This window comes from Hirundo rustica, chromosome 4, assembly GCF_015227805.2.
Source record: "Hirundo rustica isolate bHirRus1 chromosome 4, bHirRus1.pri.v3, whole genome shotgun sequence".
Lineage (NCBI taxonomy): Eukaryota > Metazoa > Chordata > Aves > Passeriformes > Hirundinidae > Hirundo > Hirundo rustica.
Genome location: NC_053453.1, coordinates 30,328,823 through 30,355,904, shown reverse-complemented (window position 1 = coordinate 30,355,904; position 27,082 = coordinate 30,328,823). Strand labels below are relative to the sequence as shown.

At 38.9% G+C, this 27,082-nt stretch overlaps 1 protein-coding gene across 6 annotated transcripts in view; it reads right to left on the bottom strand.

Annotated features, from left to right (window-relative positions):
- Window positions 1–27,082, bottom strand: part of TMEM117 (transmembrane protein 117) — a 202,338-nt gene that overhangs the window by 15,987 nt on the left and 159,269 nt on the right. For 5 of the 6 annotated variants that reach the window (XM_040063079.2, XM_040063080.2, XM_040063077.2 and 2 more), the window contains exon 6: window positions 21,240–21,399. In XM_040063079.2, the coding sequence (XP_039919013.1) occupies window positions 21,240–21,399 (160 nt within the window). The remainder of the gene's footprint in view (window positions 1–21,239; window positions 21,400–27,082) is intronic. The other variant, XM_040063083.2, reaches the window with a different exon arrangement.

The window sequence follows — 27,082 nt, the reverse complement described above, 5'->3', positions numbered from 1 at the left end:
CAGGTTCTGGGCCACATCTCCAGAGCCTAGAGGATGAGAGGCAGGTGCTGGCAGGATCAAGTCGGGATCATTAGCTGTCTGGGAAGGGAATACCAGCCCTCAGCACACCACATCCCGTGCACCATGCACACACAACCACACATGCCTCAGCTACAGGCCTCTTTCCACCCAAGGAAAAATGCCACAGAGAAGATGGGACCATGATTAGAAAACACTGACAACTAATGGTGAACAAATGTGCCACAGTTTTATCTCTCTTCCTTTTTGAGTATAGCTCCTGGTGAGTTCAGTAAAAATGAAATAACACTAAGAATAATATAAAGACTGTTCAGATATAATAGGGAAAGAGGAATAATGCACACTGAATATTTCGGCTTTAAGTAGTGATGACATATGCTATATTTAATGCTATGAGTACATTTGTACTTTAAATGTCTCAAAACAATAAATAAAACAGGACAGGAATGGAGAAAATGCATATATGAATGTCTATATGTCTTTCAGAAACTGCCTATAGCATTGTTTATTTATTTATTAAAAACTTTTTGAGGTGAAAACTGTTCTCAGATATCTTTGCATCTTAGAACACGAGGGACACAGACATAGTGAGGAATTTTCGGGAGATGCAATGGTTTTGTATTTTTGCAAGTGTTTGAAGTAAGAAATGAAAAGCTGGAATTCAGAGACAAAGCCCTAACTCCTCTGTGGTTATGTCTAACTTCATTGCAGTGCTGCAACTTGCAGTGAAATCAACAGCTGAGATCTCTGTGAGCTGCTAAAATGCAAACATATTTATAATATTTCATTCAAACATAGATAATAAGGGAAGTCAGCAGCTATGACTAGAACTCACTTTTATGCTTCTGAGATCAAACTTACTGCTCACCTGACCTTCTGTTCTGTGACAGAGGAAGAAAATTTGATAGGCACTGCTGATTTTAGCCCTTGTTAAACAAAAAATATTCTTAACATTACCACCTACATACCCGAATGGCTTCAATTGGGCTACTTAGCTCCCACAGAGAAAGATGACACATTATTCTTCAAAAGACCTCCTCCTTCATGCTAGTACTATCAGTGCTAATCTCCTCATAGTTTTCAAGTCCAGAAAATTTTATTTGATCTGGTCATCTGTTTTTGCTTCACCTCTCTGGATTGTTACTGACAATAATGATAACAAAACCCCATCAGGAACTGTGGCACCAAGTCCCTCATCAAAGACACTGCTTCACCTTTTATCACTCAGTGTTGATTTAAAGAATTTAAAATGTGGAAAAAAATCACTGCAGTGGTGGAAAACCTGCTTCAGTTGAGATCCAAGCTGCAGAGACAGAAGACTGCAGACAACAGGACCAGCCACAGGTATAGAAAGGCTACCCCTGCACTGTGTTGCAGTGTAAGGCATGAACATACACCCATGATTTTTGTGCTCTTCCCTCCTCAGTCTTTGCTTAGCTTCTTCAAGCTCCCGGCCCTTCTCTAGAAAGACCGCTGCAAATTTTGCTTTTTTTCTCTCATTTGAGAAAATGATAAGACAGCAATAACTCCCTCTATGACAGAGCAGTAATGCATGCTTATTCTCGAATGACCTCTTCCATTAAAAAAATCATTACAGAATCATTTGGTCTATTATCTGTTTCTGCTTATTTAAAGGCAACAATTCCCAGGCCACATAGGACCCAAACAAGCCCTTTGCATTCTGCACTCTGCGCTCTCTGCACTTTGAATCTACACATTAATGCAATTTGAGCATAGAGAAAGCTGTGTATGTATTCGTCCTCAAAACAGTACCATTTCTTACTGAGCTCTCTGGACTGGGATTTAGCCTTTCCACAGGGAGCTCAAAGTAATTCCAGTATTTCAGTTGACCTAAAATAAGAAATGCCTACATTTCACTGGAAGTCTCATATCTACACCTGATTCATGACAGATGGCATCTCCCTCTCCTCCCCCTGTGACTATGGCTTGGGTATCATCATATATTCACTCCTCAGAACCTTGTAGTGCCTTGATACTGCAGACCTGTTTTGCATAACATGTCACAGATATGAAGATTCCTACCATACCCCACAGTTAAAATGTTTATCAAGGCTCTCATCATCTGCTGTTCAGTTCCCTCTGGCCTTAATGGGTGGTGTTTTCCGCTGATACAGAAATGCTGCTGCAAACACCATTCTCCTAGTCTATTTTTTTGACCATGACATTCTTCTCTTTCATAGAATAAAGTACAGGCCACTTTCTTTCATTCAAATTCTTTAGATCTTTCAATACCCTATGTACAGACTGTCTATACAACAGCTGCTCCTTCAATCAATTTGTAACTTCAGGCTATACTTTTTTCTCTGTTTAGAGATTTTTTTCTCCTGAGCAGTTCTCTATCAGCTGAAGAGTTTTATCCTGTTTCATTCTTCTTTATAATTCTCTTTTGCATGACAAAACCTTAGGATGTCATGAATTAGTCATCCTGGCTTACCTGTCATCTTGACCAGTAATGTTGGTATTGCTCGTACCTGCCTGTCTAATCAGTTAAAACTCTGGGATTTTCTTTAGCAATGAGATTCTCTGGAGTTGTAATTTGGCTGCCTTTAAGCATCATCTAGCACAACACTGCTCTGGTCCTTAGTGATCATTACTGGTTTCTTGATAGGACAAATACTGCTAGTAGTGTGAAGAGTGAATGGCTATCCATTAATTTCCTTACATTAGGAACAAATTGTGTTTGAAAACAAGCCAGTGCACAAGAAAGGACAGATGCTAGAAGGTCTCAAATCTTGAGATGTGCAGTGACCAGGAGCAGCAGTGGCCACCATTTCCTGCTGAGGGCAAGGACTGTTCTATCCTACATCCACCCTTTATGTATTAAGTACTTATTAGTGTCAAACAGGAGCAAGGTGAAACCCCTTTATTGATGCCTGAGGAGTGGCAGGCCACATAAAGCACAGCCTGTGTGTGCTTATGCCCAGGATGTCCTAGGAACAAGTCCACCAGTTTCTCCATCAAGTAAATGTGAGGTCTCATACATGCAAAATGACACTCGGAGGTTCTTCTTCATTGTAAATCACTCCCACCTGTTGAATAGCTATTCACAACTGCTGAAAATGCTGAGTAAAAGTCAATGTTCTTTGATTTTTTTTCAGTGTCTCCATTTACTGTAAGCTTTTACTCTTTTACTGTTTCACTCATGTCTGACCTCAGTTGAGTTTATTCGCTATCAGATAATCCATCTGGATGAGAAACACTAGTGAAAACTTTTCTAGTTAATTCTTGAGTCTGTTAAGCTGCTAAACAAAGTGTTAATGTTACAATATTGTGTGCCTATAAAAGACAAAGAAATCAGCTCCAGTAAAGCAACTCTACTTGAAACTTCCCTAAACCACCAGCCAGTTGTAATGGTTTTTCTAACTACCTCAGTGACACACTTTATGAAAGCCATTTCTGCAGTGAATAGGAGAAATGAACATTCACTAATAATACACAATACTTATATTTACACATTTACTGAGACTTCATCCTACTGTCAAGGGAAATCACAACAGAAGAGTCAATCTTTCTGGTACCCTAGGAAACCAAATATCTGACTATGATGTGAAGAATAGAAATAAATTTTAAATATAGTGCTGTATAATCATCTTCAATAATATCAGAACATTGCAAAAGTACATGCAATGAAACACATACCACTGCATTGTAGGAAATATACCCACACTGCAGCTGAACAGTAAAATGGTATCTGGGGCATTTCAGGATTTGTAAACACTGCTAATGCAATTTATACCTATTTGAGAACAGCAAGCTCTATTCAGGATTCTTAAGTAATTTTACATTAAGAAAACTGTCTCCAGCTAGCTTCAGCTGTATTAAAATGTATATTGTTCCTTCTCTTTCCAAATATCCACATACATGAATTTCCTTCTTGCCTGGTATTTAAATTTTAATGGTGTTTTTCAGTGTTACCTAAACCTGAAAAGAGACATTTGCTGTAAAATATTCGAGCAGGTATTTCCTTGCTGTAAGCTTTGTACCACAATAAAAATGGTGTTATAAAAATGAAGAGCGTCTGGAGCAAGGGGATTACTGTGTGGTGTTCACTGTAGGTGGAAAGCAAATCAGCTGCATCAATGTTAGAAATGGATGTCTGAGGGACCACTCTGTTCTGGACAAAATTCCTTCAGATTATATGTGCTCTGAAGAGTTTTACCATCACCCATTCTGAGTCCCCAAAATTTGCATTTGGTTCCAAAGAAAACTATAAATTGTCCTTGGGTATTTGGTGTGATCTGAAGTGACAGATTTGGACCAGAGGTCTCAGTTTGAAACTTACATCCAGCCTGTTTTGGTTTAGCTTTAACTAAACAAAATAGCATGCACAGGGTTCAGCTTGCTGCAATTAAGGTACTGAAACAGTAATATTAAATTTCCACTGTAAAACCCCCCAGTATTACATGCTGCATTTGACTGATATTGAAAAAATATTAGAGCTGAAGATGACATAAAGTAAAAACACTGAATGCATATGGAACACAGAGAAAAATGTCTCATGAATTTAAATGTGGGGTTTGCAAACAAGTCAATGCGAATTCCCTTTTCCTTAAAAAAATGGTAATAACATTTTCCAAAATTAATTTCCTCTTCATAACTTGTGCTAATTAATATATCAATTCTAATATATAAGGAAAGATAAAGGAAACTGCATGTAAATGTTGCAAGAAGAAAGGCTAACTGCAAAACACTGATAACTGCACTTAATTTTTGTTTCAGGGACTAGAGTAATATGGAATATACTTGATCTTCCCAGCTTCCTCTGTCTTTTTTGAAGTTAAAGTTTAAATATTTTCTGTGTCCTGCTAGCAAGATCCACAGCAGCAGCATACTGTTTGCAAACAGAACTTCATTTCCTGAAGGCAACTTATCCCATTCTTGAGCTCCATCTCTGTGCTACCCCTCTACCTCCAGTTTTATCCTCAAAAGCTGTGGTGTGGCCGTTAGGCACATCTGTTCCAGGAGCTGAGAAAAATAAGAAAAAAAAAAGTCTCACTATGTAAGTACAGGTCTAAATTGTGACCACAGAAGTTTTATTATTTTTGGTGAATAAGAGGCTACACAAAACTAGTGTGCTGCTGGGATTACTATACTGCATCTTCCATTGAGTGCACAGCATTGCATTAGTCATTCACTGCAGTTCAGTGACATGACATATCTTATTAGAAAGAGTGTATGTCACTTAATAGTTGCAGAATTATTTGCTTAAGCTCTCTCTTTCCTATCTGCCCTCTCCTCTCCAAAAATCCATTCATTTTCTTATCCCTTGAGGAAGTGATGCTAATACTCTATGTTATACATACATAAATTACATCCCTTAGAAAATGAACAATATCATAACCCAAAAGGATAGTCTTCAATGTGAATAAAAATTAGGGAAGATAGCTCTTTTCTACAGCCTCTTCTTTGACACCCAGTGCAAAACTCACTTCCTGAGCATGAGAGACGAAAAGTGCAATTTCAGCTTTTTATACTAGAGCAATATATCTGCCTTTGCCAAGCACATGCAGAAAACATGAACTTCATCCTAAAAGGTTTTCAGTGTTTAGAAACCTCCTGGGAGAGCTTGTCAAAAACACAGTGAACCAAGTTTTAATTGCACAAACTCACCGTGGTCTTGGCAAACAGAACTGTTTGGTCTGAATTTCAAAAATTGTTCCTATCAAAATCCTTGGGAGTAGAGAGAATATTATTAAGGTGGCTTTTCGAATCTCAAAGACAAATCAAAGGCTGGTGGTATGCAATGAATTGAAGTGTTCTCCTAGTGAGATTTTAATCTAAATATAGCAACTATGCTGACCTTAAGGTAAGGCTGAAGTAAATAAAAAATAAAATATTAAAAAAAAAAAAAAAAAAAAAAAAAGAGGCAGAGTGGACAAGCTCAAAAAATTTGGAAAGATAAGAAACCATTTATACAGCTCTTGCCAGAAGCATATCCAAACTAACAGATGCTTCTGAAGGTTGTCCTCCTGCAACCCTTCTACCTAGTCTTTACTTTTGATCTGCAAGAAATTCCTTTCTGCCTTTGCTGCTAATGCTACTTTTGGAAGACAACTTTTTAATTTCCATTCAGAGAGAATTTTCTTTGAGGAAAATTGTAAGTTCCCCATTAGCCACTCTTTTTGGAGGGGGAGATGGTCTCTTACATTGTCTCTTGCTTCAGAAATTTTGCTCTTTCATCTACCCATATAACCCTGTATCTCTCTAATCTTTGCCACAAACAATAACACTTAAATTCTTTTCCCTTTACTGTCTTTTCTCCCACAACTTCCTCCCTAACATCTATAAGTGATAGACTTAACGAATAAGTACATATTTTTAATTTTAGGAACTTCCCTGACAAAAGTTTTGAGAAATGACATTTTGCCTGTTCTCAGAGACACAGTTACGAGGGCAGTAAACAGACACAGGATCTTGCCTGAAGATAAGTGCATGGCTTCCAGACTTCCAAACTCCAAAACTTTTAATTACTGCCATCAATGAATCAGGGGAGCAACATTACAGCAGCTGAGTGATTACTCTGTCATTCTGATTAATAGACCAGGTGGAGTTTTAAAGCAAGGTTCTGCATGTGTATATATGCATGCAGACAAGAGGTAGATGTGTGTGGTTTTTGAGGGGAGTTCCAATTTAACTAGTCAAAACCATATAGTGGACACAGTTACTGAAACTGAAAGTATAGAATTCAAGCATTCTTTTCAATAGTTTAAAGAAATGCTAAATCAATTTTCTCATCAGAGGTACTGTTTTAGAACAATTCAGCAAGTCAAGGTAATGAATGAGCTGTTCTTTCATAGCATTCCTCAAGGCGGAATTATCATAAATGATATGGTTACTTAAGATGAACATATATAAAGGGACAGTCATTATACAAATTATATATTTTACATAATTTATTTCAACTTTCCGGTTATAGCAGCACTTCTATCTTTCTTTCATTCAGTGATAAAAAAGGCATCCATTATAATTCTCCTAACAGGTCTACAGAACAAATGTCTGCTACTGAAGTTGCTGTGCTCATTCAAACACATAATTATTCATCAGAGGGTCCTGGGCAATCTACATTTACCAAAATAAGGAATAGATAGAAACTGCACACTTAAATGTAGCAGTTTAGGTACATGAGAAATGCACTACAAACCATATTTAGGGATGCACTGGTCTGAAGCAGTGCTACTTGCCATGTGCTGACTTGGGTGGGTATTTCCGCTGTTAATTATGCAAATGCAATTAGAGCTCAGAGAACAATAGGCTTGCTGCCATGTTTTTAAAAGAAAACAGAGACCATTGTTTTGATGTCTCCTCAGACACATTACATTTTTCCTGAGGCTTATCCAGTTTGCATGTACAAAGCTTGGCTTCAAGATATGCAAGTATGAAAGAAGTATGAGCAAAACAGATTATCACAAGTATTAGTGCAATTTCAAAGAATCTATAATCAGAGTTGGAGAGTTACAATGCAGGGAAAAAAATTATAACCACATGACAGGTTATTATTACAGGAATGTACTATTCAGAAATTAAATACTACTGGACTATTGGTCTGCATCAGCATGCCTGAGAGGAGAGGCTGGCCAAATGGTTTGATCTGCCCAAAATGCAATTTCACTGGATTCTGCAAGCAAAAATTCAAAGGCTGAGTAACTAATAAAATAACATTTCTCATGTACTATAGTGAAGACCCCTCTAGACCTTGCATATGCTGAGAAGACCCAAAAGCTCCAGCTCATAGCCTTTCTGCTTCAAATCTCATTCATATATGACAGACTTCCCTGATCTAGGCTACAAAACACACTGACCAGAAAAAGATTTTTTTTTAATTTTTTGCTCAAGTGAGCCATAGAAAATTAGGAACTTCTAATAACACAGGAGGATACATAATGCTCAAGGACACAAAACATTCATTTTAACATTTCCCTATCTTGTAGTCTTGACCAATATAAAGACTGATCAAAGTATTGACTACTCCTTAACAATCACTTAGAATGACCAAGACTTCTGTTAGAAACTCAGAATAAGAACGAGTATTAGTATTTAAATATTCCTTCCTAAAATATTAATAAATTTTTTAGCCTCTCATTCCCATTTCTCTTCTGAGTTTTCCTACAGTCATCTGACAAACTTTTTGCTTTAAATGCTGAGTCAAAATTCAAGGAAAGTATCTCTCATTTAACTCTTGTAGCAATCATTTAATAAGCAATCAGTACTATTTCCTTCTGATAAACTTACTCTTCAAGTCTACATTGCCTCATGCCTAATTCTAAATATTTAATTGTTTCCTATGAACTTATACTAGATACATGGAAATCCTTTTGCTAATAAAGAGAGTGAAGCCCCATGAAACACATTGTTTGACAGAAAAGAGAGTTATTAGAGGCTGGCTACTTAATTGGCACTAATGACGACATTCTACTTTCCTGAAAAAACACTGAAAGCGTTCACTGATTTCCATAATATAAGGTCAATTATCAATCATATAACTGATGTCTACATTTATGTTTTTATGAGCATGATTCTGCACAATTTCTACCAGAATATGTTACCTTTTTGGAACGAAAACACTAAAGAAAACTAAGTGCATGTTCTCATTCTAACTGTAATGTTACAGAAATCCACGACTTAGCCACAAAACACAGTAATAATTTCATTTAATTTTCTTATACAACCTGAAGGCCCATCTAGCCGGTATGATTCTGTGCATGGCTATACAGACACAGTTATTCTATCCCCAATCGAACTTGCAGTTTAGCTATAGATTTTTTAGATTCTTATCACCTCTCTGAATTTCCAGTAGCAAACTGTGTCTTGTAAACCAAGAATACCATTAATTGATATAGTAGAAAAAACACATTTGCTGGATAAAAATATCTTGATAGATTGCCTCTCACTGTCCCAGTGAGTACTACTCTCTGAAGTGCTCTTTGCAGAAGAAACATCACAACTGTGTATATTTGCCTTAGGACACACTGTAGAAATTTATTTACCAGATCTGTATGGGGAATAAAAACTTCATTTTCCTTTTTTTTTACAGTTCAAAGTTGCTTGTATCTGTAAGCACTATTTGAAGGGAAAGCAAGATTTTTATGGCTAGAAAAATGAATACAAAAATTGGGTTGAGAAATGTTGCATGGATGTGGCTACATAACAACTCCACTTGGATTCTGAGCATCACCAATATGAACTAGGCACTTTGTCCGCAAATCAACACGGTTGTGTCAAGTTGGAGCCACCATCTCAATGAAGGCTAAAAATGGAGCCAGGATGCCCCAGTACAGTCCTGTAGAGGTGGGAAAATTCTCACCTCTGTTGATCTGAAATTCAGCAGATCAAGGGGGCAGAGGCCATTCTTCCTTCCAGACCCCTACCACAGAGCAACAGAGAAAACTCAGTTCTTATTTTAGTTTTATAAAAGCAACTGAAAGAAATGCAGGAAGTTCCTTGCAGTATGAAAAGAGAGAGGGTTTGGGTTCATTTTGCTATTAAAAAATGGCGCTAGAGGAATTCATACACAAGGGTGCCCAACTACCATATGGAACGGGGAGAAATCACAGTGCTGCTGCTTATCATGCAAGTGGGCTTGTGCAGATACTGATCTCATTTGCTTATAACATTTCCAAATATAACTGCTTGGGCTGAACACAGCCCATGCCTGGTGTGTGCCTCAGGCTGTTTTTGTTTGTTTGTTTGTTTGTGTGTGGTTTTTTGTTTGTTTGTTTTTGTTTGGTTTTTTTTTTTTAAATTTGGTTCTATGTTTCTCATTTAGGGTTTTAACATTTTCAAATAACACCATTTAATCACTTCTGAGAGTGAGACCAAACAGAAAATAAGTTGCTCTGTAGAGATATCTCAGGTGGAGAAATACAGTTTAGCAAGGGAGTAACTTTGTGTCAGAGATGTGCCTCCTGCCTCCCTGTAAATACCTATCCCAAACTGAAAAGTTGTAAGGTACCTTTGAAAAGTCAGTAATTTTCATACTTAGAAGAATCTAGCTAAAGGTTCAGAAACCAGCTTCTTCCCAAACTGTGCATCACTCGGCATGCCAAAGTGTCCCTCAGCTCCTAGAGCGTCAGGTTCTAGTGAAACTGCCAATCTCAGAAGAGAGACAGAGCGTCCTCCATTTCCTCTTTGCCTCCACCCCCATTTTTTGCTGCTGCTGCTGCTGCTGGCAGTACTCTGAGCTGCTCTCAAACAGGGACTGAACTGGCCCTGCACAGCAGCCAAGGGACAGAGAGCCAGCTTTCCTCTAATTACTAATCCAAAGTACTCTGTGTACAGCTGGAGCTAGTCAAGTACAGCTTGAGCTAGGCATCTGATCTGAGGGAAGATGGAGACAGTAGGGCACTTTGCTCTGGGTCTGAGACTGAGCGTAGCAGGGGACTAGTTTTTAAATTTATTTTTAATGGTTTGGCCTTTTTATTTTGCACATGGCACAACTTAGCAGTATGTTGAATCAAAGTAAAGGTATTTAGACCTTTTTGAAGCTGTACTTAGCTAGAGCAAAACTGTGTATTATATGCACCGGAACAGGTTACCCAGGGAAATTATTAAGTCCCCATCCCCAGACGTATGTAAAAGACATTTAGATGTGATGTTAAGGGACAAGGTTTAGTGATGGGCTTGTCTGTGTAAGATTAATAACTTGATCTTAAGGGTCTTATTCTGCCTAAATTATTCTGTGATAAACCCTGTCCTCCTCCCTCCCCACCAGCCGTCTCTAAGAGGCTGAGCAGAGGGCTTGGCATATCCATGTGTAGCCACACAACCTGGGCCATGCTGTGGAAGGAAATGACCACAGAGACACAAAGGTTTGATGGGAAAATTGGAATAGATTACATGAAAGGAGTGGGGAGGGGGGAAAGACTTGAAGCAGGGCAAGAGAGTAGGGATGAGAGCGGGAGGTTGGGACTGGCTGGTTAAGGAAAAAGGGACTGAATTAGGGAGAGGAGAAAGGGCGACAAGGCGTGATTCTGGTTTGAACAGCACCTGCAGGGTAGATGAGTAGGATTTGCTAAGTATGGAGCTTAGAAATGAGAGACATGAAGACTGAAAGCTGGAATTGGATATAAATAATGGGATATGTCACAGAATCAGACACGAGGACCCAGGATGGGGGCAAAAAAAGGAGATACAGAGGGGATTTGGAAGTGACAAGAAGGAAAAAGCCACACTTGGGGATGTGATCAGAAAGTGTCTACCTCATTGGCTCTGGAGTTTGGGCTGGCCACCATGACTCTAATTATCACCACTCTCCGCTGTTAACAAGCAGATGTGAATTCCAGAGGCCAAGTATGTTTCTCTTCTTTCTTATGAACTGTCTCATAGGAAGAAAAAGCACACACTGCAATTAGCAGTTGCTCATATGGCAAACATCCCTGCAGGGGAGGTAAGAGTCCCAGTGCCCTGATAAGACACATTGGGTTCATATGGCAGGCTTCTGATTTTGAGATTGCTATCTTTTTGTAAAAAAAAAAAAAAAAATCAGATTTATGCACGCAGAAAGTCCTGCATTAAAGCATCTGCCTGAATACTTCAACGGTGAAGACTCAAGAGCTAGATGTCAGGATTAGGTTAAGGCGTGGTACTATACTTCCTTAGTTACTGGCTCACATAGAGCTTGTTCCAGAAGACACAACCTTTTTTCATTAAAGAGTATCTAACTTATGATTGTGAGATGGAAATATATAGTGACAGAGACCCCTGTAGTCCTCCTGCACTCTGCATCTGCTGCACAAGCTGGAAAGTGTGTGGGAAGACGGGTGTAAGTGCAATAGACAGCAGCAGATGTGAAAACATTTGCCTCCTGTTACAGAAGTCCTTGCTGCTAGGTGAAACTGAATTTGACCATCTCTGCTATGACACATCTCTCAACCAACTCTGCTATGAGACATTTAAGAGATACTAAGTGCATTTCTAGAACCAAGCTATTTTTTTTCCCCCGGTGGGATTACCTCCCCACTCTACCTATGCTTCGATTTGTACAAGTGACAAGTGCCCATGGCTGGTATTGAAACTAATGAGAGCTAGACCTGAATATATCACCATTGGGAAGAGGAAAATTTGACAAAATATTCATGGGGAGAGCAAAAGTCCTGTAGTACATGACACTGTCCGGATAGGACTGCATTGTACTTCTTTAAGATCAGCAAAAAAAAAGTAACCAGAATTTATGGAGCTAGATATATGACACAATTATAGGCATCATTCAAAGTAAGCAAAGGAACTGCTTTTAAAATTGTTTGAATGCCACAAGAGAAATAGGGCTGTCAGTATAATAATATATAGGATTACATCAAGTAAATACGTGGCTCTGTCTATTACTAATGAAATAATATGCTAGGCCCTCCTCCCTCAGTAAGGTAACTGCTCAGATAAGAGATGGGTAATAATATGTCCTCATAACAGTGTCCTCAGACATCTCAAATTAGGGGCCTTTTGACTTTAATTTCTTTGTGCCTCAGTATAAAATGTGGACAATAATGGACAATAATACTCCTGTTGTGAAGGCTATTGTGAAGATAAACACGTTAATGCTTGAGAAGCCCTTAGGAAATACAGCGATGTGTGTCACAAAAAAGGCCACAAGGAAATGAGTGATTTCATCTTCATATGAAGGTTCCAATCATGTGCAGTAAGTTAGGCCTGGGGCCACAGGCTGCACAGAAAAGGTAAACCAAAATATCAAATAGCTTCTCATTAAGTGAACACAATTCATCCAGTGCAGCAAGACAGAGATCCTGTGGAAGAGTGGAATGTGAATAATTAAAGATTTTATCATAATGCATGCAGAAAATAGGGGTGAAAAGTATATACTGGTGACTTAATTCTGACATCTCCTAATTCCTGAATGCATGATTCTGCAGCTTCAGTGGTAGTGTCACATTTTTAACACCATTTTTTACATGTCACTGTATTCGTGTTGCTTAAATTATCATCTGCTCATTTCTGATATTAGGCTTGTTTGTATGATGCTTTTCTTTCTCCAATCCCCTGTATTTAGAACACATTGTCCAGATATGAAAATCTTTGCAGCCTGACCTTGAGAAACAGTAAGAGTTTCTGTAATTTAGATTAGTGCAGTAATTGTTTGGCCCAGATGCCAGAAACACCCCCAAGGGTATTTAACATTCATTCAGAAGATGTAGCTATTGCTTTTCAACTTAAGGTCAGGATGTCAGCACAACTTACAGACAAAAGAGCATGCTGCAGTTCTTGTCTGGGAGGTGGGAGTTGCAGGTGGCTGGGGCACCACCAAGCAGCTGCCTTCAGAAATGTCACCCAGCACAGTCTGGGAAGTCTGGGCCACTTTCTCCAACACGCAGTCTGCAAAAACCAGGCCAAATCAAGACCATAAAAGTGTACACACACACTCCTGATGTGGAACAACAATCTTTTTGTTTTTCTCTAACTCTAGCTGTCTGATAAAGCAGATCACTTAATCACTTCTTTTCTGCCATCTACTCCTTAATAGATTGTGTGCTATACATGGGATAGTGCTGCTGTTGAGAATTATTTGTTTCTCCACTTTGGGCACATGTTGGAGTCCAGGGCATTCCTTTGGTTGCCCTGGAGGGTCAGAGACCTGGGCAGCCCAGAGCTCAGAGAGACACTGGCTTTGATCTCAGTCCATGGGAAAAACTTCCTTCACTGCTAGAAGGTTTACAGGCCACAAGAGTGTGAAAAATAGTAGTTTAGCTTATCACAGGGTAAAAAACCAGTATATTTGGGTTTCTAGCATTGAAGTGAATGGGGGCAAGATGGAGAATCTGGGGCGTTGTATCCTTCTTTCTTCTTCTTCCCTCACTCCACTTCGGCAGTGATGTTGGCACAAGGTAGTTTGTGAGGATTGGGTCAGAGTAGAGATGACCTTTTTAGTAATAGTGATAGGCATTGGCAATTAATAGTAAATAAAGAATACGTAGCAATTAGTATAAAAGATAAGGGACAGCCCTGGGCGGGGGGGGGTCGTCAGAAGTCCAAGCAGCTGCAAACATCTTGTTGGACTGAGAGAATTGTAAGATAAGAACAATAAATAAAGCATGCAACCTTGAAAAATCTAAATGTGAAGACTCCGTCTCTTTCGTCAGTTTGGCACAGAGCTGTGCAAGGGGGCAAAGGACTCTAAAACCACCTGAATCTCAGGGAATGAACCCGACAGGCACACAGTTCTGAAGTGTAATGAAATTTCATTATAGACCAAATGCATACTGTACATTGTGTATAGTCAAGCCAAAAAAACCACCTGAGCGAAACTAAAAGTAAAGAGCCATCCAAGAAGGATTATGGGATTATATCCTTAAATCCATAGTGAGATCCATTAGAAAGTGATGTACACTGTTTTTTTTCATTTTCATCTTCAGGCAATAGAATGGATTACCTAGCCACAAATTTCCATCATTTAATTCCTCGTGTGGTACGTGATGCGGGAAACAACATCACAGCAAAGCTCAGTGAGAACTGATGGAGAGTGAAATTCAAGCTGGGTTTATAAGAAAGGAAGAACTCCAATGTCTCTCCTGAAAGATGAAATAAAATCACAGTCAAAATTACCATTACCAGCCAGAACAACTACAGTGCAGTCTTCTGACTGACTGTATGACTAAATTAATGCTAGCAGGGGTGCAAGCCATTAATTCACTGAGAAGTGCAGTGCTCTATGGCTTCTATGATTGTTGGAAAAGAGATTGAAACAGACTTGGCCAGGACAGGGTAAAAGCTTCTTGAAGGTGATGGCCAAATTTGCCTGGCCACAGCAGAAAAGCAGCCCTGCCTGGGTTGGGTCACTGAAACCACGAGTATTTCCCTGGGAGAGGGGCACCAGCATCAGCAGCTGCTTTTGGTCTGTGCCTCCCCCTGTGCCTCTGGTGCACCATAGAGTGCTGTTGGATGGAGGGAGACCATTTCAGGGGACTAAGGCAATTTCAAGTCTTTCTCTCTGCTCTTGTGCTCCCCTGCACAGCAGGACTATCCTGCTACCACCATGATCTTTTTGCAGACACAGGGAGCAGCTTGCAAATGTCTGCTATGAGCCAGAGTTGGCCAGGCTTGGAGCTGCAGCCATGACTTCTGGGCCTGGTCTTCTTTCTCCCTTATGGCCCTCATAAATGCTTTAAACCACTCCCAGCACTGAGCTGCCTTGGGACACATGCTGCCTTCTCAGAACCAGTCCTGAAAGCAGCTCTTTAATTCATCTATTTTCATCCAGGGAGAAATGGATTCCATGCCTGCTGGGACTGATTTTAGAGGCTGTGACAGCTCCACCTTTTATTGGTTTATATTGGTTTCTAATGGATAGGACCCTCCATGCCTGTGGCTGCCCCCTCTGCTAATGAAGTGGGAGATGAAAGCACAGGTTAGCATCACACACTACCTGAGGCTGTGTCATTCTGGCACTAGAGGTATCAAGACAAATTCAGCATTACTGCCTACTGCAGTAATCAAAGAAGTATTGGGGAGAGTGAGGTGTAAACTACAGCTCTTTCCCAGTTTGATCAACATCACCTTCATCTCTGCTTGTACCATTTCAGTAAGAACAATGGTGTGTTGATATGCCTGCAGCACCCACTGGCTCAGGCATTAAGGAATCTTAATGAAAAATTATATTGCAAATACTATCTGGGTACTAGGAAGAGATAAAGAGAGTTTAATTATTTGGGGACCAGCCTAGGCATAGTACAGTCCAAAGTCAGCTGCAGGACACTACTGGGACTATTTGGGTGACTCTGTAGGCATGTTGATTTAGTTGTTTTGCTGCTTCAGTGGAAACCACAGAAATTACATTGTGTTATGCAGTGCTGGTGCCCAATCTGTCAGACCTGGTGTTATTCTGGGGAATCTCCTTTCCCTAAAAAGCATTACAGAATAGAGAAGGAATCATGGTCACATTCCAGAAGAGGAAAACTTTTTAGCTTCTGACCTGTAGGAAACTAGAAACTTGGTTGACTGAAGGCCACACTTACACAACACCTATGCCCACAGGATGGCTATGGTGCCACAGTATGGCTGAGTAATTAAATGGTAGTTGAAACTCAGAAACCATCACAACTATAATTTCAAATCACTAAAGAACTAGGGAATACCTCCCCTCCTCTATACATATGAAAATGAACTATTTATTGATGGGCTCAGTAAAGCCTGGATTCTAACAGATGCAAAAATATCTAATGTATTTGGTATCTCAGGACACTCAGTGATTAAATATGTCTGTTTTGTTATACAAATAAAAGCAGCAGCTGTACAGGCTTCAAACTTTTTTCGAGTAAGTATAAACATTTGCCATTCAATCAGCTTTGCAGAAATAACTCAGCTAGACTAACAATATCAAGCATATTCTTGTTTGTTTTTTCCCTCTAGATTAAGAGTAACCAAGCTGGTCTTGCTCCCTCTTCTTACTTGAATTCAGTTTTATTGACAGGTGGATCTGTATGCTCTGTACAACCCATCCATAAGTCTTGTATGTTCAATATGTCATGTAGCTAAATGTAAGATGTGGATGGGCATAAATCTTGCCACCAAGACAGTGCTCTTTCTAATGATGGCAAACTGAGGATTATCTTTCTCTTTTTAATGCACTGCGTGTATTTAAAAATTGCAAGCAATTCTGTCACTTAGAAAGCAGCTGAACCTGTTCAGTCTCATCTCAGATTTTTCATTTTCAGATAAAAACCTGAAACCTATAGCACTCATAATAAAGCAGATTTCTACAGTCAAATAATACATTCCAGAGGATTGCTGTGGAGAATTGAAGTTATCTGAATGTCACCATTACTGTTATATCAACATAAATCACTCCAATATACTCTTAAGCAGTGCAACATTTCTTACACATACATCCAGCAATAACAAAGCCTATCACACACTAATTACAGCAGAATCTATGAAAAGGCTCTTTTTCCTATTAAAAATTAAAATAGTCCCTTGAAAGATTTGCAAACAATTCCCAGATTTTCTTGTTCCTATAAGTGCATGTCTTTCTGTGAATTTGGGCTGGATATGTTAGTTTCCAGGGGCAGTATGTGAAAATTCTGGATCTACTTTTAGACAACTGCTTTGTTATTTCAGGCAAATACCTGCACTGCCAAAGAAAGGCCTCGGTGTCACACATATGGCATGCACCCATTGTCAGGGTAAAAGGGAATGACTGTGACAAATGAGAAGCTTTTTCCGCTAATTCAGTTTGTGTGTAGTCATCTCAGAGGCAAGAGGCTCCAGCTGGGACTAGTGCCTGATTACACTAGAAGCTGTACCAAGTTAGACAGCCTCCTTCATTGAGAACCTTGGGGGCTTAAGCAGAACAATCACACTAGTGGAAGAAAAGAATTACAGTTGTTCCTCTTCTGCAAATGAGGAACTAAGTGACAGAGCTAAAAAAAAGGGCTCAGCCCTCAGCCAGTATAAATTGGCACAAGAGGATTCAGGTCAGCACAAGTACACCAAGTTACAGCAGCTGAAGAAAACACTGGAGTTGAATTTATAATGCCTGAGATAAATATAATGCATCCAAGGAAGATTTAACCATCTGCAATCAGTAAAAAGGATGAAATGTACTTAAAAATAATGTACTTCACATGTCTTGTTTAATAAAATCCACAGCAGAAAATGATGGTGCCAGTTATCAAACTAGACAAGCACAGAACAATAACACTGCAAGAAAATCCAGAATCCAGACAGCTCATTAAAATGGTAAGGTAAATGTAGGGACAGGCAATAAGACAATAAGGGACAAAATATACCCAGCTTTTCTCAGCAGAAAATTATTTTGCTTATAATTTTCTTAGTCCCAAAGTAACTGAAAGACTTGAAGAAATAAACTCTACTTTACAGTGGGGTCTGGCAAGGGGGCAAAAGAATGTTTCAAGGATTTTTAGAAAGAATTTATATATCCCACTAGGTCTTGAAAGTATTTCAACAGAAACTCCTGAGTCTTAATTACACTCATCAACGCTTTTTGCCCCTCATCACCCCTTTACATAAATACTACCTACACTTTCATTAAACTTGGAAGTGTTTTCCTTTAAGATAAAACCATTTGATTACCAATGCTTTATTTCATTCTCTGACCTGTAAGTACAATACATTTCCATTCTCTTTGCCTTGTCCTCAGAAAACAACAAAATGAAGGAGGTGTGGAGGCTTGGAGGCTCCATGCCCTGGTTATTCACAGCCTCACTTCACTGCCAGGAGATGAGCAGGGACATTTCACTCTGTAGGACACTCCATTTTAATGTTCTTGCTCCCGAGATGGCCATTTCTGGGACCACACTAACTTGTCTCTCAGTACAAAATAACTCAGTCCCTTGTTAACAGTCACAGACAGATGATACAGAAAAATTAAGAGAAAACGGGTGCCTTATGGATGAAAAGTGGAGCTCAGGAGAGCTACCATTCTGTGTTCAAAATTGAAAGGAGAGAGACTTGATATCATTCAAAGCAGTGGCTCTCAGTGTAAAAAACCACAGCACTTTGGGACTGAGGAATTCAATGCAGCTATAAATCCATAAGTAGCAGCTGTAGAGGCAGATTCAACAAATCAGGGATAGGCAAGAAAGATCCACGTCTGACCCACTACAAAGAAATGCCATGGTACCAATAATGTCATGAGAAACAATTTTTTTGCTTAAATGGTATTTAGGAATATACTCAGGTATGTCACTTGAGTTTCAAAGTACAAATAAAGTGAGGATGTAGATCAGAACTGTTCCTTTCTAGTCCTTAAATTCACTTTTATTTTCAGGATTATTTCTGAATGTTTTACATCAGTACTGATAAGGAACACTTCCACAATCCATAGATAGAGAGGATGTAGAAAGGACGAAAGAAGAGAGTCTTTACCACATGAGAGACAGCAGGAAAGAAAATCTATTACTTGCTACAGAAAGGCTTCTCCCAAAGTCACCTCACTTGAACCTGTCCCTTCTCCCTCAGAGATCTGCAGACCGCGGAAGATACACTTCAACAAAGCCAGCCCTCACAGCAGGATTCTTTGGCAAACATTGCACAATTAGCTGAGTACAAGTGTGTCTTCAAAATGGTTATCCATTTTTGTAATGCTGTTTGACAGGCGTGTCTAAAATCTGCTAGGGAGAGCAATATACTCTGAATGGAATGAAACACTCTACATAATTTTGACAAAAGTAGTCCAGGGTATATTGCTCCTCCCTGTAAAACCTGCACCAGTAATGGAACTGCATCTGTCATCAGTTTTATTAAAGGTGAATCTCTGTCTACCCTGACTCATCTGAAAAACCCGTCACTGGTCACCTGTCCTTATTGCTAAGTTCACCTCTGAGAGACAACCTTATCAATGTCTGTCTGAAGGGAAGGTGTCAATAGGAAGGAGCTGGGCTCTTGCCAAGCAATCAGACAAGAGGCAATGGGCAGGAGCTGATACTCCGGAACTTCCACCTGAATATTTCGTTCCACCTGAAAGATGAACTTCTTTACTGTGCAGGTGACCGTGCTCTGGAACAGATTGCCCAGAGAGGCTGTGGACTCTCCCTCACTGGAGATATTCAAGAACACTATCCTGTGCCATGTGCTCTAGGGTGACTCTGCTTGAGCAGGGAGGTTGGACCAGATGTCCCACTCTGGTCCCTTCCAACCTGACCCATTTTGTGATTCTACGTGATTTAATACTTTCCTCTCTCAAAGTGAGATTATTGCAGTAGAAATGCTAGAACTACATTGTAAACAAAACTTGCCATCATATTTTCACAGTCTAAATAAATAACTTCAAGTAAATAAATAACTCTATCATACAAATATCACTTAGAAATGCAATTTAAAAGAGCCTCTTGCTTTGTATTATAAAAATATAAAAGAGTGCTCAGGACAAGGTATTTCACATAACTTTTTTCTCTATATTCAGCAACTCCAAGGTCAAAATACTGAAATTTATTTTTCAAAGCCAAAAGGATAGTTTAATAGTTATTTTATATTAAGACAGCTCTGCCTTTCTACTCTGCATGCAATATCAAATTCATTATAGCTTGATACATCCTGAATTTTCATTCATACTTTTGTTACAGCTCTGTAAAGTACAATCATTTATTATACATTCTCTTGAATCTTTTTGAAACATCAAACGAAATGTAAAATTCAAAGGTAGAGAAAACAAAGCACCAGAAATCTTACGAGAAAAGCAGTATTATGACAATTTTTTTTTTTTTTCCTTTTTTATCCTCCTAGTTCTAACCATGAACTACAGTGAGCACTGAATAGTGGTGGACATTAGGTAACAAAACTGAACTAGAGGACTCTATGCACCAAGTCCTAGTACAGCAGTGATAAAATTTGAGTGCCTCCAGTGCCATCTCTATGATAATTACTCAAGTAATAGAGAGCTTTTTAAAGAGAACTGAGTGTCTCAGAAATGCTGTCTGCTGGCAGAGTTAGTAATATATTGGAGAAGTAGGACCCTTTGGTTCTTCTCATATTCTTTGCTGACCTTCAGTTCAACAGTCTAACATGCCTAGGACTAAGAGCAAAGTCATGGGCCTCTGATGTTGGTCTTCCCTGCCTCAGCCCAAATGACATAATTTTTCACAGAGCTTCGGGTGAACTATTTACACAAGGTTCAAACAGATACAAATGCAAAGGGAAGACCACAGCATCACATGAAGAAGGTTTTTGGCCACATACTTGTGACCCAGATTCCTCTCTTAGCAGCTAGATTCAAAGGAGCAGAAATCAGGCAGATTACACCGAATCATCTCCCCAGTTAAGCTTTCAAGCAGAAGTCGTTACACAAGAAGGACCTGTCATCAAGTAACAAAATTTTCACATAAAAGTGGAAAGCTGAATTTTGGTGTGTGTATACCTAATATCATAAATGCTTGAAATATGGAAGTATTTCCTTCTTGTTTGTCTGAATTTATCTCATCTTCCTAAGAGAAGATTTGAATTTACCAAACAACCATCTTCTGTTTCTTTTCCTGATGTAATTTTTGCAAAAAACACTTTCTAATTTGAAAAGTCATGCAGTTCTTACCTAGCACTCGAAGAAGAGAAATCAGCAATATTTTCACAATAAAAGGCCAGACGTTTGCACAGTTACTGAGAATGATAAACGCCCTTACTAATAGTGATTGCAAACTAAACATTTATTTACCTTTTTGTAGCCTTAGCTAAATGCCATTTGCTCTAGAGGAAATAGAGTGACTAGGCAGTCTCAACAGCCTGAGTGGAACATTAGGAGGGTGTACCTGCATGACAATAAGAAGGTCAAACACCAAGATGAAAGAAGCCAAGAAGGCTCTTGAGACCTCATCACTTGGCAGAAATCCACGATTCAGCTTGTCCCAGCTGATCCAGTCAGTAGTGATGACAAGCACAACTACAGAGGTCAGAGTAAACAGAACCGTCCTGGAAGGAAGAAGAAAAAATAGTTCAGAGAGAATACGATAATAATGAAGATGCATCATTCTATTTTATCTGTCTTCTAACAGTCAACTAGTATTTTATCAGTACTTTTCCACTGATGGAAACAGACTAAAGAAAATTAAGTGCACAAACAAATATTTTAATTTAGAAAAGAAAGCAGTCAACTGTATCCTTTGTGAAAATAAATTTACTGGCTAGTTCTAAGCATGTTGCAAAATTAGCTGGACTATATCAATCTGGTTCTTTATTCTGTATTTTTCACTGAAGATGAAAACCAGGTAAGTAAAATAAGAGAGAAGTAAAATGTACCAAGGTTTTCATGATCTAGGCTAAATTCAAATCAACTAATTTTGAGAACATTGTCTAAGGTACCAAATACATCAGAACCTTTGAAAATATTTTCCAAGCTGTAGGAGCTATAAGATGCTAAATATGAAGTCTAATTTTTATACTGAAACATGTCTCCATAAAAAAAAATTCAAGGCACTAAATTAATTTTTTGAAAATTCTGGAGATTGTAGAAAGATTTTGCTTTGTGTTTTCTAAGATGTCCTTTGTAAAAGTTCTCAACAATCTTATGACTTTTCTGAGAAGTCAGTGAAGAATGAATCACAAAAGTATTAAAGCCTCTGTATAAATGCTGCAAGAATTCCAGAAGATACATTTGACTAATTCATACAATTCTGAAACCAGTATTTAATATCTTTCTAAGCTATCCCTGCAAAATACCTCATTTCCAGCAGCACTTTGGTAATATCTTACAGAGTTGGCAGCAGTGACTGATTGAATTTCTGGTTCTGTGGAAGCTGGAAAATTTAGCTGGTAATTTAAGGGTGAGCAAGGCTTCTTTCAGTAGCCATGGCTGTCAGTAAATCTGTGCTATAATAGTGGCATATCAAAATCTGAATGCATGCTCATGGCTAAATAATTGTGGCAGGAATTTTTTTATACAGCAGTAATATCTCATTCCCTTCAGTTACAAAGTGTTGTAAAATAAAGTGAGGAATATTTCCTATGACACTTCCAAACAGGACAAATGCTCAGTAGAGGAAAAAAAATAATCTACACACCAGTAGTCACAGGCTACCAGTCTGTATGCATTTCTATTTATACAGCAGCCTCATCTGTATCTGTCAGGAAGGGAAAAAAAATAAGCATATAGGCAATAGTATAATACATTTGGACTCATAAACATAATTCTTCTGTGACATCATGGGCTGTGCTTCTTCAGAATGTAATGAGACACAAAATTACTTGATTTCTACCACCTTTACCTTGGAACATTTATTTATGTTCTTAATAAATTAATGCAGTTACATGCAACACTATGGTTAACGCCCTAACAATTTCCCTCAAAAGAATTACAAGAACCTAGGCAAGAAAAATCCCAAAAAATGAGGGATATTAGATGTAATTAGACCTTAGCAATAGTTAAGCCTTCTTATCACAAAACATTTGCTTAGCTACCATCTCAATTATCAGTACCTGAACCTGACTGATTTTTCTACAAGCTCTACTTTGGCACATACACAGAACAGTTTACTTTAGGAAGACAATTCTCTCTCTTACCTACAGCCTCTTGAGACACACAAAGGTGTTTTTTCCTACTTATTTCACCTTCATATCTGAAATTCTCATGATTAATGTTCTTACTTTACCTGAAAGGTTCTCCAGAAAAAAAGCAATCCTCAGCACTTGTCTACTGGGCAAGGCAGACTCCCCCAGCCACTAGGCACCCTGATTTTCCTTGACCTCTTTCTGTGGAACCACCTCTTCTGGGGCAGAGGAAGTTTAAAACCATAATTCAAATCTGAGTATTTTGCTATAGGAAGCATATACCCAGAAGTTATGCTCAAAACTATTCTGCCTCAGTCCTCTTGAATTATGCATTTGCATTTTGGAGCAAGAGTTCAAAGCATGGAAGGTCAGACTTTGGCATGTAGGCAAGCAAAGGCAGGCATATTTTTATTCATGCTCTGTTGGCATGCATGCAAAGACTGATGTGTGTGCTCAAGTCCTGATTTCCTTGAGGAACTGCATATGCACTTAGAAAACTGCTTTGTTATTCATTCTGAAATGTCAGATAGGGAGGGAAGGGAGGAGAAAATGGGCTGCTAATAGAATAAGAAAATGTGAAGAAGGTTAGAAACAGACTTTCAAAATGGTTGCATTAAACAGCATAATTAGTACTCAGTTGTATTTTTGACCTATGATACTGGAACACAGCAAGATACTCAATACATGCTTTTGGCGTTATTATAAACTGAGTTTGTTTGGGTTATGGTTCAGTTCACTTCTTGTGAAAGTACAGTGTCCTGGAGATTAAGAAAAAAGATGAGTATTTCGTTTAAGTTGACATAACTTGTATTGGATAAATCAGTGTGAGCTGCCCTGCAATATCTAGCCCAGTATAGTTTGCCCTTTATTCTGCAATGCACATTACTGAGAAAGAGCTCAGTCAAATTATTCACCACATTGCTGGCAGGACGTCTCCTCATTACAGAAGGGGAAAGGCTACAAGGTGAAGGGCGAGAGAGAACTGACTCTTCTCTGTTCCAGGCATTAAAAAAATGCAATTTCTGTCTGTAGTTCACGAAGGAAATAAACTTTCATATTTCAATTCTAATCCTAGCTTGCTGTATTGAATGATTATGTGTCCTGCACACCTATTCAGCTACAATAACACACATTTTACAACCTACTGCATACTCCTTAAGAGTACAAATAAACACTGTCCAGACCAATAACATGCTGAATAGTTAAAATTATTGGGTAGGTCCACAAAAGTCACTACTGTGCTTATCACTGCCAGCAATTATTTAAAATCCCCAGTGCCACACTGAACAGGGGACGGGGGGTGGTGGGGAGGAGGATAAAAAGGGGGAGGCTGAAAGAGAGCCAGAAATCTCTTAAAAAATAGGCAGATTTTTAGACTGGCAATTTTTGATTGCCAGGACTGAGTTTGGTCTTGAATTTGTCAAATTAAATCACTCATGCCAAACTGAATCCATACTACCAGCCCATTTGTCAGCAGAAGACCAATCTGGTTCTCAAAAACTTGGCAAGATCCAAAAGAGATGCATCTTCCCTTCTGCCCCCTTCCACTACACTTTCTTGCACTATAAGCTTTGACCAAACAGACCAACTTTAAAATTATCATTCAGCATATTATACATTATGAGAAGTTGTGAACCACATGGAGCAGACCTGAGCATGTTTTAGTCACTGGCAGTGGTTGCCTCACGGCAGACAGGGTCACAGCCTAAATCTTGTAGAGAGAAAACACAATTAACTGCTGTGATCTTATGTCCTGGATGCTTGGAGACACACTCTTCTGCTGTTTAGCATGTCCTACCTCCCTCATCAGGAACTCCTAAGCAGACCCCATGAGGCAACAACTCATTCTCTCGCAGCCCCAAGGCAGTACCACAAAACCATTCATAGTGCATCCCCTCCAAACCTGCACCAGAAATATCTTTGACTCCATACAGCCACAACTTCAGGAATCAGTCTATTTCTCTGTACTGAGAAGAAAACTGAACAATCCAGAATTTGTCCCTGGAGAGATAAAAGACAAGCTAATACATGTATACATGTTCACAAAACATTTAATGTTGGAAACAAGAACAGTTTCCAATCTGAGTCTCATGATTCTTCATGTCAACATCAGCAGGGCAAAGTATATCAGAAATGGATTCTGGTCTGTGAGAGAACGTCATTTCTCAAACTGTAACATAAGGAAAATGAAGCTTTTCATTCAAAGAGTAAACATGATTCTTTGCACAACACTCCTTCCCTTTATTTGTGACTAAGAGCTGCTCATTTTTGGAGATAGTTAGAATTTTCTTGTCTTACATGATCCTCTGCCAAATCTTTTGCAATGCTACAGCTTTGATGATCAGATAGTAAGGGTTCTGTTAAGACCAACTGAAGAGATGAAAGACAAACTTTAGTTATTTTCCTCATTTTCATTTTGTCTTTTTCAAGAGGCAAAAAGTGTTATCTTGCCCTTTGACTGCACCTTTTCCAAAAATACCCCCTACCTGTGCCAAGTGAAAAATTGCTTAGATTTGTATGACACAGCATTTTGAGAACTTTTCATCGTAATTTCACACATAATTGTCACTAAGGTAGGTCATTTGGAAATCATTAAAAATTGTTAACAAGGATTCCAAGTATTGCTTAATACAATGTTCATTTGGGATGGGACACATTAGGCAGGATCAAAGAAACTGGTCACACTCCTTAGGGCTGCCCTTCTTGGGAGTGGGGTGTCTGCCATTACTACTGTTCCACCCACATCACACTGCCAGTTCCTGGCATACCTCTGCACTTTCCTGGAGTTTCCCCAACTTAGAAACCACTCCCCGTATGTCACGATCCCTCACTCTGCTGTGGAATGCACCTGCACTGGCACCAATTGCCTTGGTAATTTCTCATGAATGAATCCAAATAGTTGCAAATATCCTGTGAAAACAGATACAGAAAGGGAAAGAAAGAAATTTTACCGCTTTTTCTATTTAAAAAGGCTTCCCAGTCCTCAGGAAAGAAAGATCATCCATTGAGTCAAATACTCTACATAATTTTTAATCTCAGAATCAGCACTGTTCAAATATACAGTCACACTGTATTCAATAACTATAAACAACAATGCTACTGCAGATCTTCATATACAAATGCCAACACTTTTTATTTCACTTGTTTTAATTAAGAAGGGCTCTGTTATTTAATCTGTCAAAAATAGCAACTCTAAGCCGATTCAAAATAAAATATTTAGTCTGCCTGTTGCTTGGTGTCAGAACCAGTTCTGCAATTAAGCAAATATGAGGGACAGATGCTCTGGTGGTGAAAAGCATCTGTGTTCCCTGGAGCAGCATAACTTTAAACCTCCAGCTGGCCACTGCTCTTCTGCCCCCACGGGGCAGTTCTCTGAAAGAAGAGAGGACAGGAACTCGAGATTTCTGTGTTTGTCAGCGGCTAGTGCAGTGCCACAAAGTGACATAGTTGGTGCTGAAGGTCCCATATTCACAGTGTTTGTGCGGTGTGGACCAGGTGAGATCCCTGAAAGCAGTGTCCACTTCAGATGTATCCAGAGGAAATCCCACTAGTGCAGCCTGGAACAATCTATACCATTAACCAAAGGGCAGGTGGAGATAACTGTCAGGTCCAATGTGCTACTGAAATGAATTACTGGTAATACATACTGACCCTAGAAATCTAGGAATATTTGGAGAGTTAATTACATTTTGTTAAAATTAGGTGTTTGGTCCTGATGGAGACAAGTATGTGGCAGAGATACGAAGCAATACTATCATCAGATTTCAGAGCACCACACTCCCCATGGCATGTTCTGCAGACATGAATAAGTGGGAGAAATTACATTAATGCAGATTACTATCAATGAGACTTAATTATCTGAAGTTAAATATCAATTACAAGAAAATGGTTTATAATTCAAACATTAAATCACGTTATTTTTTAAAGTCCTTGTCACCACAATAGTGCATGCCTGACTTCTGTTCTGTTAAAAGTAATGTGTAAGTAATTCAACATTTGCCAGTAACTACCAGTTCCAAAATACCTGCTCTAAAACACTTATGTTGTGAATGGCTCATAACAACATATCAATAACAGATACTGCACATTTGGAGAACCATACATTCCC